Below are 13,622 nucleotides of genomic sequence, written 5' to 3'. Positions count from 1 at the left end.
TTTGACTCAGACACTTGTTTTTACTTATTTATTTATTTATTTATTTATTTTTGGTGAGGATGATTGGCCCTGAGCTAACATTTGTGCCAGTCTTCCTCTATTTTATATGTGGAATGCCATCACAATGTGGCTTGATGAGCAGTGTGTAGGTCCATGCCCAGGAGCCTCGGGCTGCCAAAGTAGAGTGCGCAAACCTAACCACCATGCCACCGGGCCGGACACTTGTTTTTAAGAGAGAGCTTAGTCGCCAGGTTTGAATTGCTGAAAAAAAATTCCAACGATCTTTTCTACATGATTTTTAATAACCTAATTAAGTTTGTCAGTACTCTGAACAAAATGAGCAAATATATGACATGAGTAATAAAGCAGGGAAAGAACTGAGAGCAAGTGATGGCATATCAATGAGCAATCTATTTTGAAACAGTCATGTCTGGAATGAATAGGAAGAGTTAAATAACAATTCCTAAATAGAATAGAACACGTAGGCTTCTTTCACCTGGAAGTGATAAATTTGAATAAAATACTTAAATGTTCACATAAGCAGGATGAGAATTTTGTCTCTAAATAACCCCAATATCAAAGCAGAAATTCAATGGAATTAAATAGATTTTCATCATAGAAAAGTTTTGGAATCATTTGGAAAAGGAGATGTGGGAAATATACCCTTATTTAGCGTGAGTTAAAAGAGAAATGGCTGTTTTCCCGTAAAAATAAAGCTGTCTTTAATATCCTGGTTTGAGAGTTGTTATAATGTCCCTCTGAGGCAGATCTCAAGGGACATTGAGATCATTGATGCCTCAGAAATACCATCAGTGAAACTTTTTTTTATCTTGAGTAAAAAAAACTGTTTGAGGTTCTTAAAGACATGAAAAAAGTTACCTGTAGTACCTCTATTGATTTTAAAGACAAGTTGTAGTGTGTTCTCCAACTCTGAGAAGCATGAGAAAATAGAGCCTTACAGTTTAGTTTTCCATTCATCATTATTTGAAACTTTGGAATTTTGGTGCCTATCTTTGCACTCATTTTCCTTCCCCGTAACCTTCGCCTCTACAAGCACAGTTCCTGAAGAGGCTTCTTCCCCAGGTAGGCGACGCTTCCTCAAAATAGCCAAGATCAAAAAGGCTGGAATATAGCTTGAGCCTCTTAGCGCTGCTGGCAATCCAAGGTAAATATACCTAGCAAAAAAAATGTTAAAATATATTAAATCTTACATAGACAGCGTGGTGGGTACAAATTAGTTTTGCATATCTTTAATTATTAATATTTTATTCCCATAAGAACAACAGCTAATTGTTTCACCTGTTGATCTTATATAAGCAACTTTGCTGAACTCACTTATTAATTCTAAAATTCGTTACAATGTTTTCTTGGAATTTTTTCATTCAGAAAACCCAAATTTGTTTCCTTCTTTTCTAATCTTTTGTGACTATTTTTATGTTATTTTTACATTGAAGAGAACCTGGAACTTAAGTTTAATGCTGACAGTGATAGCAGTTTTATCCCAGTATTTAATACAAAGGCTTCCAAATAACCGTCTTTAACTATGATATTTATTCTTGTGGGTTTTTAGATGACATTAATCAAGTTAAACAAGTCCTTCTCTTCTCTTCTCTTCTGAGTTTGTTCAAAGCTTTAGTTATACCTGCATAAAATATCACCAAATCATTTTCCTGCATATAGTTAGCAAAATATCCAAGATTTTTCCCCCTTTATTGTGTTAACAGGGTGTATTACATTAATAGATTGTTCTGACATTGCACCAAATTTGCATGCCTAAAATAAATCTTAAGTTTTTATACATTATTGAATTCAATTTGTTAATTTTTATTTAGAATTTTTGCCTGTACATTTATAAGTGAAATCAGCCTATACTTTTTCCCTTGTATTGAACTTGTCTAATGCGAATATCAAGATTGTACTAGCTTTGTAAAATGAATTGGGACATTTTCCCTCTTGTTCCATTTCTTGGAATAATTTGTATAATACAGGAATCGTCAGTTCATTAAAGGTTTGTAAAACTCACTTTAAAATCATCCGGACTTCGTGCCTTTGGAAGATGAGAATTTTTGACTGATACATATTTTTAAATGGTTTAAAAAATTCATGTTTTCTATGTATTAAAATTTGGTAATATATATTTGTCCAGAAAACTGTTTAATGTTTCCAAATTGTTATATCTAGAATCCCTAAGTATCTGTACTGTGTTCCCTTTTTCATTCTTAATAGTGTTTATAAGTGCCTCCTTTCTTGACTGGCTTTTCCAGATTACAGTCATGCATCGCTTAACGACGGGGATGCATCCTGAGAACTGCGTCTTTAGGCAATTTCCTTATTGTGCAAACATCATAGAGTGTACTTAAACAAACCTAGATGGCGTGGCCCACTAGACACCCAGGCTTTTTGGCACTAATATTATGGGACCATCATCCTCTAAGTGGTCGATCATTGACTGAAACATTGCTATGCAGTGCTTGACTATATTGTTATTATTATATTTTAATCTTCTCAAAAACACAGCTTTTTATTTTTTTGATTACCTTTATAATTTATAGTGTATTTATTAGTTTCTGCTTTTTAGTTTCATCTTCCTACTTCTAAAATTGTCTCTTATTATGAAACATTTCAAGAATACAGGAAAAAAAATTTTAACAAACATGTTTGTACTCCCCATCTAAGTTTTTTAAATGATTAAAATTTGCCATTTTTGTTTCAGACCAATTTAGAAGAAGACACTAAACATCTAAGTCCTATGCGCACCATTGTGATCCTATTACCTTCCAACCCGTCCCAGATCTAACGCTATGTTGAATTTTATGACTTCTATTTGTAGTTTATTTTTGAAATTTTAGAAAGTGTGTATGAATACCTTCACAATATATACAACTATATGTTTTTACATTTTAAATAATTGGTATAATACTATGTTTTATTCTGAAAATTTCTGTATTAGCCCACCATTTTAAGACTGTGTTTATACATGCAGTTCTATTTCACTGATTTTTAAATATTGCACCACATTCCAATGTGTGAACACACCACAGCTTACTAATCCAGTTTCTTATTGGACACTTGTGCTGTTCAAATTTTTTCTAATATTAACAATATTGCAACAAACCTCCTTTTACATGTGAGCAAGAGTTTCTCTAAAACATGTCTAAGGGTATTGGAGTATGCAACTTAGCAGATATTGTCCAAAAGTGCTCTTCAATAGTCTTTATTCATTACCAGCAATGAATGAGAGCTCCTCATGCTCCCTATTTGTTTTATATGTAGTCACATTTTCCATTTCTTGCTCTATGGTCTGTGTTTTTGTTTCAACCCAAACCCAAAGCAACAAGGATTATACAGATATTAGGATCCAGTGTTGCCGATGACCTATCTACTGTTGACCTAATTGTCATTCCTGTGTAAGCCACCCGTTTATTTCTGTGGGTAACTAACGTTTTTTTCTTTACCTTGAAGGTTTTTCATTTTATTCTGATATATGTATTCGTATTTATTCTAGGAGGCATTTGAAACACACTTTTGATCTGAAAATTCATGTCTGTCTTAAGTTTGAGGAAATTCTGAGGCATTAATTCTTTAATTTATCTCTGTCATTTCCTCCATTCTCTTTTCTAGAAATTTTGAGTTATATGTTTTGTTACTTGGTCTTCAGTATTACTTAGGTAGTTCATTTCTTTTCTTTTCTTTTCTTTTTTTTTTTTTTTTGCTGTGGAAAATTAGCCCTGATCCACTGCCTGTCTTCCTCTTTTTGTATGTGAGATGCTGCCACAGTACGAACACTGACAGAAAAGTGGCGTAGGTCTGAAACCAGGCTGCTGAGGCTGAGCATGCAGAACTTAACCACTAGGCAACCAGGGCTGACCCAGTTCATTTCTGTTTAATCAGTTCAGATCATTGATTTACATTCTAGATAAATTGTTCTGTACTTTCTTCCAGTTCACCAACTCTCTTTTGAACTATGTTGACTTGAAATTTATTACATATTTAGGATCCTTTTATTATCTCAATGCTATACATTTAATCTCTAATATTTCCAAGAGTTCTTTTTGATATTCTTATTTCTGAATTTTTTTCATAATTTCTTGTTCATTTTTAATAGATATCATGTCATCCATTTACTGTTTTTAATCCTATTGACTAATTAAGCATACTTATTGTAAAGTCTTGTTAGATTCTTACATTAAATTAAGTTTAATTTGAAATGAAGTCATAGCTCAATTGGTAATTTATGTGCTTATCTTTTTTTACCATTGGATTTGTTCATGTGCTGTTAAGTTTTAGTTTGCAGAGTGTCTTGTTTTGTTGTTAGTTGTTTTGGTTTTCTTCTCTTGCTCTGTATATTTGTTCCTCTAGATCTAATAATTTTGCCTCACTTTTCCCTGTTCCCCCAGGCCCTTTGGCCAGATCTAGTTCTTATCTTACAAGGGTGATTTTTCATAGTGACACTGGGAATAGTCACAGAGGGGGCAGATCACTTGGTCTAGTTCCTGGATATGTCTGTGTCTTATTCCCTCCTTACTAACACAGCAATGATGTGCAAAACATTTTTTAAATCTCTTTTACAATGAGATTTGTATTAGTTTCCTACAATCCACCACAAATTTGAAGGCTTAACACAAAAGAAATACATTCTCTCACAGTCCTGGAGCCTAGAAATCTGACATCAAGGTGTTGGCAGGGCCACTCTTCCTCTGAAGGCTCCAGGAAAGAATCCCTCCTCAATTCTTCCTAGCTGCTGGTAATTTTCAGCAATCCTTAGCATTCCTTGGTTTGCAGATGCGTCACTGCGATCTCTCTTTCTATCACCACATGGCTTTCTCCCTGCATGTCTGTGTCTTCTAGGTCTCCTTGCCTCTTCTTATAAGGACACCAATGATTGGATTTGGGGCCCATTCTAATCCAGGATGACCTCATTTTAGCTTAATTTAACCAATTCCATTTGCAAAGATCCTATTCCAAAATAAAGAACTATTCTGAGGTTATAGGTGGACATGAAATTTTGAGAGACACTACTCAACCCAGTCTAAGGGTGTTCTACTCCACATTAAGACTAAAGCATTGAATCTGAACCTATGAGTACTGTATTTTCCCTTTGGAAGCTGATATCCCAGAAACCACTGCCCGTTTCTAGGCTTAAAGCCTTTGCATTCAGCCTTTGAATTCAGCTTTGTTTCTCCATTGGTTTTGTTCAATTCCTAGTTCAGGAAAACTGGATGTCCAGGATGATGTTCATATTGTCTTTGAAACTAGAAATGGCCTTTTGGAATTTTAAAAATGGACCATATCTATTGTTCCTGTTTGAGATAGAAAATCAATCAATATGTAACTTATTGAATCATTCATCAGATTGTTCTACTTTATTTGAAGTCACTATGTTGTTCTTTTTCTAAATTCTCAGTTTGTAAATTTTCAGTCTTTTAAAAAAACATGTATACATTTAAAGTTCTAAATATTCCTTTGAGTACTGGTTTGGCTTCGTCTCATAAGTTTTCCTACTCAGTGCTTTCATTAACACCAGGTTCTAGTTACTTAATTATTTTTATTATAATTTATTCTTTGATCCATGGGTAATTCCAAACATGTGTGGCTGGGGCAATATTTTATCATAGATTCCTAATTCCATTACATTGTGGACATGAAATAGGTTATATGGTATTAACACTTTGCATTTTTTAAAGCTTTCTTTGTGGCATACAGCCTGGCCAATTGTTATAAATGTTTATTATAGGCTGGAGAAGAATATATATTCTGTTGGTTGTGTTAAAAAAAATTGCTATACATCTATTAGATAACTCTTTTACAATTTGGTGGTTCAAATTTTCTGTATCCTCACTAATTCTTTTGTCTGTATTTTATATTTGTTAGGGAAGTGTGCTGAAATTTTCCACTCTGTAGACTTCTCATAATTTTGTGAATTTTTGTTATATATATTTTAGGTTATGTTGATAAATTTATATGGGTTCATGATTGTTATATATTCTTGGTAAAGTGTTTCTTTTATTAATAAGTAATATCCTTCTTTAACTCTTAATCCTTTTCTCTTTAAATTCTAGCCTGTCTTACAATCATTAATATAACCACAGAAGCTTGATTTAATACCTGCCTGGTATATCTTTTCTGACCTTTATCTTCGACCTTTCTTTGCATTATATTTTTTAGTTTGTCTCTTGTAAACAACACGTAGCTGAAATTTTGAAAGCTCCAATATGAAAGTCACTGTCTTTTAAGAGGTAAGTTTAATTGGTTTACATTTATTGTGAAACTTGATATATTTAGGCTTATTTTTTCAACTTATTTTGTGTGCTGTTATTTTCCTATTTCTTACTTCCACTGAATTTTCCATAATTCTTTTCTCCCTTTCTATTAGATTAGAATAAATGTAAGTAACCATCCTTACATTTTTGGCAAAATTTAAAGTTAATCAGTATTTTCATTCTCAAGAACGGTAAAAGGGTCCTAGATTTTACCTGGATTTTAAGCTAACAGATTAGTCTGTCATAGTTGAATGGATGCTGATAGAAGATACAAGACTCCTGGGTCAGAGATAAATGAGTTTTTTTACTCACAGTACAGCAATCAGCACAAGCTTCATGTTCAGGTTGGTTTTCCTTAACCATCAAGTCCCAAAGGGGTGACACAGAGGAAGACCCAGGTAGCTGTTGTGCACACAGTGTGTTTAGGTCACAGCTAAGAAATCTTGAGTTTAGGAAATCTCAGTCTTTTAAATGGATTGCAAGCAAGTTTGCCAACCTTTACCCCAGAGGGATATCATCCTGGACAGCAAACTCTGCACCAGAGGGAAACATCATCTAGATCTTCCAAGGTCATTTACTATTCAAACAGTCCTTTGAAAAGATAGTCCAGAAAAGAGGGTTCTGCTAACAAGATATGTAGAAGTTCAAGGAACCCATGGAGAATTGTCTACCAACAATATCAACCTCTTGTTTCTACACTATATTAGCTTCTAGTGAATTTTCTCATGAGTACACTTCATCAACCACTCTAATTAATCTTACTGACAGAGGATGGTACCAAATATAATTATTTTGCCTGGACTAGTATTTAATTAAGGCTATTATCAGCAGGAATTCAAGCAGCAGGATGAGGCCAACCTACACTAGTGGTCCTCAGGATTGTTCAACTGTGATGCAAATCCACTGCACATACATATGTTCCTGGTCCTACCTTCACATTGCCCCTGTGAAACTTTAGGGGAAAGAGGAGCTGATGAAAACATAACTCTTATGTTGTCTGCTCTGTTCAAAGTTCTGGATATATATCTTTTTAATAATCAAGATAAGACTTTAGAATGTTTTAAACAATGCTAAATTGGGTTTGTTTTTGTTTTTTTGGTGAAGAAGATTGGCCCAAGCTAACATCCATTGCCAATCTTCCGTTTTTGCTTGAGGGAGATTGTCCTTGAGCTAACATCTGTGCCAATCTTCCTCTAGTTTTTATGAAGGACACCACCACAGCATGGCTTGATGAGTGGTGTGTAGGTCCACGCCCAGGATCCAAACCCATGAACCCTAGGCCAACAAAGTGGAGCATGCAAACATAACCACTATGCCACCGGGCCAGCCCCTGCAATATTAAATTGTTCTTTAGTAAATGAAAGAGTTTTCTTATTGCCCCATGACAAGTTAATACAAATTTAAACAAAATTCAGGTCTCCCAATGAAAAAGAGCATGAAGATAGAAAAATGGACAAGTTTTGTTCAAAAACAGGTTATGATTACCAAATGAGTTTTGTTCAAAGTCAGATCTATATTAAGAAAAAGTAAGCCTTTAAGAGACATGAAGAATATTGTGTCAGTGACATTTAATGTGGGAGAACAAATATAATTTTGAAGATCGGAGGTGGATGGTGAAAGGAAGTAAGAATTCAGTCTAGTAAGATGCTGAGATGATGCAGGAAAAAAGGGAGATACTTTAGAGAGTAATGCAATTTAGATAGGTAGCTTATGTATAGCTATTACTTTCAATGTACTGATGGCAATCAATTTAACAACATTTTGCAAAGCTGGGTTAAGGAAGTCTCTATGCTTATATTTATTAAGTAGTTTGAAAATATTGAGGAAATAAAATTCTAGTATATAAATAGTGAATGGAGATACAGTATTAGTATCTCTTTCGGAAACAAAGCCAAAACTAATCTAGTCACTTGACAAAGAAATTGTTAGACAGAAATGGTGCCATTTTTTTGCACAGACTACACTTAGAAAGCAATTTTTTAAAACATTATTATCTTTACCTGAAGTTGGTGGAATCATATATCCTGCATGCCCCTGACTCACCACATTTCAAAGTTCCCCAATGTAAACATGTGGAGTCCACTAAAGCTCCAAAATATATAGGTGCAGGAATCCCAGCTACAATGAAAAGGAAAGGAAAAAATCCATCAACAAGGTAAGAATTAAGAACATGGTTTTGTTTGGAAACATTTCAATTTTCTCTGTTAGTAGAAAAAATAAAGTTTCACAAAATATAAATCTAATGCTTTAAATTTTATTTTTAGAAACCAGAAGTTAGTTTTACTGTAAAGTTTCTAGATTATAGAGGCTAACTAATCTGATGGATAAATGCAACCCAAAAATTATTGCTAGGAAAAAACATTGAACTAATGATTATATTTTTTCAGCAATGTTTTGGGCCAATCACATGTACATTTTATTTTAACAAAGCATTTCCCGTTCATTTCCTTTTCAAATCTTATAATAGACGAAAAGTAGAATTAAGGTGAGATGGGTCTTTTTCAAGTAAAAGAGGGAAGTTCTCCATCTCTTCTTGTACTTCATTCTCAAACTAATTGCAAAGTGCTGTTTACAAGCAGAAGGAATATTTGCTAGACTGTCACTCTGAAAGAGTGGTTTCATTTACTTAGAATTTGATAATAGTCTGATATGATGCTGGGAAAAATAACTTTTTACCAAATACTCTTGTGCAAAATGTATGTAATCCTACACCAAGAGACTTCTCTTCAGGCTTGATACACCTAAAAAACAAATTCATAAATAAAGTAAAAATACAGATTTTGAAACTACCATAGTTTCTTAAAAGGACTGTTTATGTGCTAGTAACACACTGAGCATTAGAAAATTTTCTTGCATCCTCAAGTCTTGGTTATTCACAGACTAATTATCCCGTTTGTAGCCTTCATAGGAGCCCTACTTCTGGTCATTGGTATTTTATACATCACTTTTTCTCATTCATTTCTATCAGAAAGTTATCAAAGAAGAAAATGCTTCACATCAATAAACTTCTACCCTAGTATCCCCTTATTGAAATAGTAATTCTTGGTTATAATAGTCAAACATTTAGCTTAAAACTAGAACAATGAAACTCTAGCTGTATTTAAATTATTTATATTAACAAAATACAGAAAAGCTAAGAATTTACTAAGGAAATGTAAGGAGGAAAGAGACCAAAGATAAAATTTTTCAAAGGAAAGTGACAAAAATACCTCAAAGCAAACATATTTTAAGTGACTTGGTATTATTTCAAGAGTCAGACAGATTCCTCCATTCTCTGCAAAAATTCCCCCACTTTTTCACTGTTGTCCAACATTCCTATAAGTATAAATGAAGACCACACTTCCCCAATGGCCTTTTTTGTGTCTCAGTCACTTCAGTATCAGCATGGCTACCTCCTCAAAGAATTCACTTTGAGAGTTCCTCTGTGTTCCCCCTCCTTCCCCGATTAACTCAAAGCTGAGAAAACAAAATCAGCTTACTTCACAAAAGGATACAATACATTTTTAGCAAAAATATCACCTTCTTGGCACAAGTATTTAGTGGATTCAAATACCTCTACAACTTCATAGACTGAGACACAGTCGATCTGGACCTTATCTATCTGGCACATAGACAGCGTTAACGATTTTACTCAGAAGGAAGTAAGCAAAGCCAGGAGACCTAGCATAACTCTCTTGGTCCCCTAGTTTCCACTTAATACAGAAAATAGAGCATTGAAATTTTACTGAGGAATTTTTCTTTCTTTTCTATCTCTAATATATCACTTTATGATCTCACAGAGGCATGAAATCCTAATAGCTAAGAAATTGTAAACAGTTTAAACTGTTACCCAAACTCAATCACTAATTGGCATTGATAATAACATGAATTTCTAGAATCCAGGAATTGGAAAGAAAAATTAGAATGCAAATTATGGGAAAATTCATATAGTTCTTTAAAATTCAAATAGTTCAAATAGAGGGAAATTCAAATAGTTCTTTAAAAGTAGCAAAGTAACAGAGATGTTGTGTCCCTCTACCATCATGGTAGGAGATCCATGGAGATTTCACAAAAATAGAGAAAAGCATAAGAATATCCATAAAAACCTGGTCTTAAACTCTACAATATGATCTTGGCAAGAGATGGAGGAAGAGAGTAAAGACGTGCAGAGAGCTGAGAGCATAATTAAGTACTTGTCTTATTAGGGAATGGATATTATTACTGGAAAGTTTTGAAATTGGTTAGCAAAACATAAATGTACATAAGAATTTCAATAATCAGGTTAACCACTTGAAAAAGAAAATTTTCAAAATAGCATAAGAAAATCCAATATATACAATGAAAAATAAAAATATAAAAAGGAAGCAAAAATAAAGTTAAATAAATAAAACATATGAAATTAAATGGCAAAAAGAGGCTTGTCATGATAATTACAATAAATATAAATGGGTTAAATGCATCAATCTCAGATTATAAAATCAGACCTAGCAAATTATCTATGAAGTGAAATGAAAGACTGAAGATTGAAAATAAAGGGAAGGAAAAAGATATAACAATGAATGAAAAGAAAGCTAGAATTACAATTGTAGTGAGAAAGAAAATAGAATTCTCTGAAAGAAATGACTAAGAGATAAAGAAGAAAACTAAGTGCTGCTAAAAATAGAAGTATAATGATCCAAGGCACATTTGCATTCTACAATATAGCCTCCAAATACATAAATTAAAAAACTGACAACATTACATGGAGCAATACATCAGTAATTTCTAGAGATTTTAACACCCATCTCTGAAAAACTGAAGGATTTAGCAGACAAAAAGATCAGTATAAATTTATATAAAATTTAGATACTGATTTACTTCAGTCCAAGAGATATGGGAACTACATATCCAAAACACAGAAGTTAAACATTCTTTTCAGAAACACACAGAACACTCAAAAATTGACCATGCACTAGGCCCATGAGAAAGCCTCGATATTTCTCCCAAAACCCCATATCTTTTAGATTATGTTCTCTGAACATAAAAATGAAATAACAATAGGGACCATCCTGGTGGAACAGTGGTTAAGTTCACGCGCTCTGCTTTGGTGGCCTGGGGTTCACCAGTTCGAGTCCCGGGTGTGGACCTGTGAGCCGCTTGTTGAGCCATGCTGTGGTGGGCGTCCCACATTAAATAGAAGATTGGCACAGATGTTGGCTCAAGGCCAGTCTTCCTCAGCAAAAAGAGGAGGATTGCTGGCAGATGTTAGCTCAGGGCTAATCTTCCTCAAAAAAATGAAATAATAATAATAAAAGGATATTTATAGAAAGATCTCATAGATATGAAAATTATATAACGCACTACTAAATAAATTTTGCTTTGGTAGGCAAATGTTAAAAGAAATTGCATAATAGTTAGAAATAAACTTCACGGAAAATACTAGTTGAGGGCTAGCTAAAGCAATACTTGGAAGTAAATGTATGGTTTGATATGCATTAATCAAAATGAACAGATGATCTAAGTTTTAAGCTCAAATAGTTGGATAAAGAACAACAGAGCAAGTCCAAAAGCAAAAAAATTTTAAAAAGAGGAGAAATACATTAAATAAAGACAAATGAAACCAAAAACTGAGTTTTTGAAAAAGAAAAAGAAAGCAGACAAGCCTTTGGCAACAATGATCAAGAAAAAATAAAGAAGGTGTAAATAAACAAAACAGAAAAAAATGGAAAATCTTTCAGATACATCAAAGAATATCAGAATGACAAAGGAATATTATAAATACTTGTAAACCAGCAAGCACAAAACAGGTGAAGACAGAAATAGAAAACGTGCATAGACACTAATACTAAATAAGTGGAAATAAAATATCACTGTCCAAATAAGCACAAAGTACGAAGAGTTTTACAGGTGAATTTATAAAAGTTTCAACAGATATTTAATGCAAGTAATTCTAGAAATTAAAAAATAGAAAATTTACCAATTCATTTTGTGGGCCTAGAATGATTCCAAAACAGAAAAGAATAGAAAATAATAGGTCTATTTTACATATCAATATAGAAATAACAATTTTCAATAAAGTATTATTTAAACAAATCAAATTATATCCAAAAATATATTGTCATTAAGTATGGTTTTTCTCAGATATGCAAACAGTTCAACATAAAAAATCTATCACTTTATTTCACTACACTAAAGTACTGAGTAGAAAAATTATGTATTTATGTTTTCATAGATGCATAAAAATATATTTAATAATGTTTAATATCTATTTTATTATTAAAAACTCAGAAACTAGATGAAAACTATATATTAAACAACTACAGCAAGCATCATACTTAATGAAAAAATGTTACATGGTTTCCACTAAGATTAAAAAAGAAAAAAAAACTCACTATGACCGCTCCAGTTTAATACAGTTTTGGAGGTCCAAGTTGGTGTTATAAAAAATTTTAAAAGCCTAAGATTTGGAAGTGAAGAGATAAAACTCTCCATATTTGCATGTATTTCTACAGAGAAAACCTAATAAAATCAGCAAATTGCTAAAACAAATAAGAAAAGTTGCTGGATTAAAAAGTAAACTTTAAAAAGTCAACAGCATTCCTCTAACCAACAATAACCAACTAGAAAATACAAGAGAGAATAGTACCACTTACAATCATAAATATGCATATCTATGGATGGATGGATGGATCTGGATACTTATATATTTGTAATTGTAAATGGTGCCACTTTGTATGTATGCATATGTGTGTGTGTGTGTGTATATAGTATTTATAAAAAATTTAAATAAATGGAAAGATATCCCATGTTTACAAATATTTGATGTCAGATTTTCTCCAATTAATCTATAGAATCTACATAAACTCAACCAAAATTCATATGTGAGTGTAAAGATTCACGCATCAAGAGCTAAATCAATTTTGGAAGAAAAGAATAAAGGAGGAGTAGAGGTGACAGTGGTGGGTGGATGAGGAAGAATTACCATGTGACATATTAACACATGCAATGTCAAAGTAATAAAATCATTATGGCACCAGTATAAGAACAGACAAATAAAACTGTGGAACAGAATAAGATTGAAAATATTATATTTCAACATAATTAAACGCATGTTATATTAAAAGCCTGAGATGTGATAAAGGTGGCAGCACAAATCAAAGAAAGGACCTCTTATTTATGCTACGATGTTGGGAAAACTATTATATGAAGAAAAATAACACTGAACGTCCATCTCTCTTGCACCACATGTAAAGATAGACTTGCAATGGTTTAAAGACCTATATGTAAAAGGTAAAGCTGTAAAGCTAGTAGGATAAAATTTAGGGGAATAATTTTATAAGTCAGAAATGCAGAAACACTTTTTAAATGTCACCCCTCAAGACATGAACCCTAAGGCGAGAACAT

General features: G+C 32.9%; 1 protein-coding gene across 1 annotated transcript in view; it reads right to left on the bottom strand.

Annotated features, from left to right (window-relative positions):
- Positions 1-302: 302 nt before the first annotated feature.
- The window catches only part of SLCO1A2 (solute carrier organic anion transporter family member 1A2), an 85,317-nt gene continuing 71,997 nt past the window's right edge, over positions 303-13,622 (bottom strand). The window contains exons 18-20 of the mRNA XM_046677689.1: positions 8,937-9,001; positions 8,261-8,378; positions 303-1,175 (exon numbers count right to left, since the gene is read on the bottom strand). Coding sequence (XP_046533645.1) covers positions 956-1,175; positions 8,261-8,378; positions 8,937-9,001 — 403 coding nt within the window. The 3' untranslated portion in view covers positions 303-955. The remainder of the gene's footprint in view (positions 1,176-8,260; positions 8,379-8,936; positions 9,002-13,622) is intronic.

Source organism: Equus quagga, chromosome 1 (assembly GCF_021613505.1).
Source record: "Equus quagga isolate Etosha38 chromosome 1, UCLA_HA_Equagga_1.0, whole genome shotgun sequence".
In the NCBI taxonomy this organism is placed as follows: domain Eukaryota; kingdom Metazoa; phylum Chordata; class Mammalia; order Perissodactyla; family Equidae; genus Equus; species Equus quagga.
Note: the sequence above shows the minus strand (reverse complement) of the source record. Positions and strands in the feature narration are given on the sequence as shown.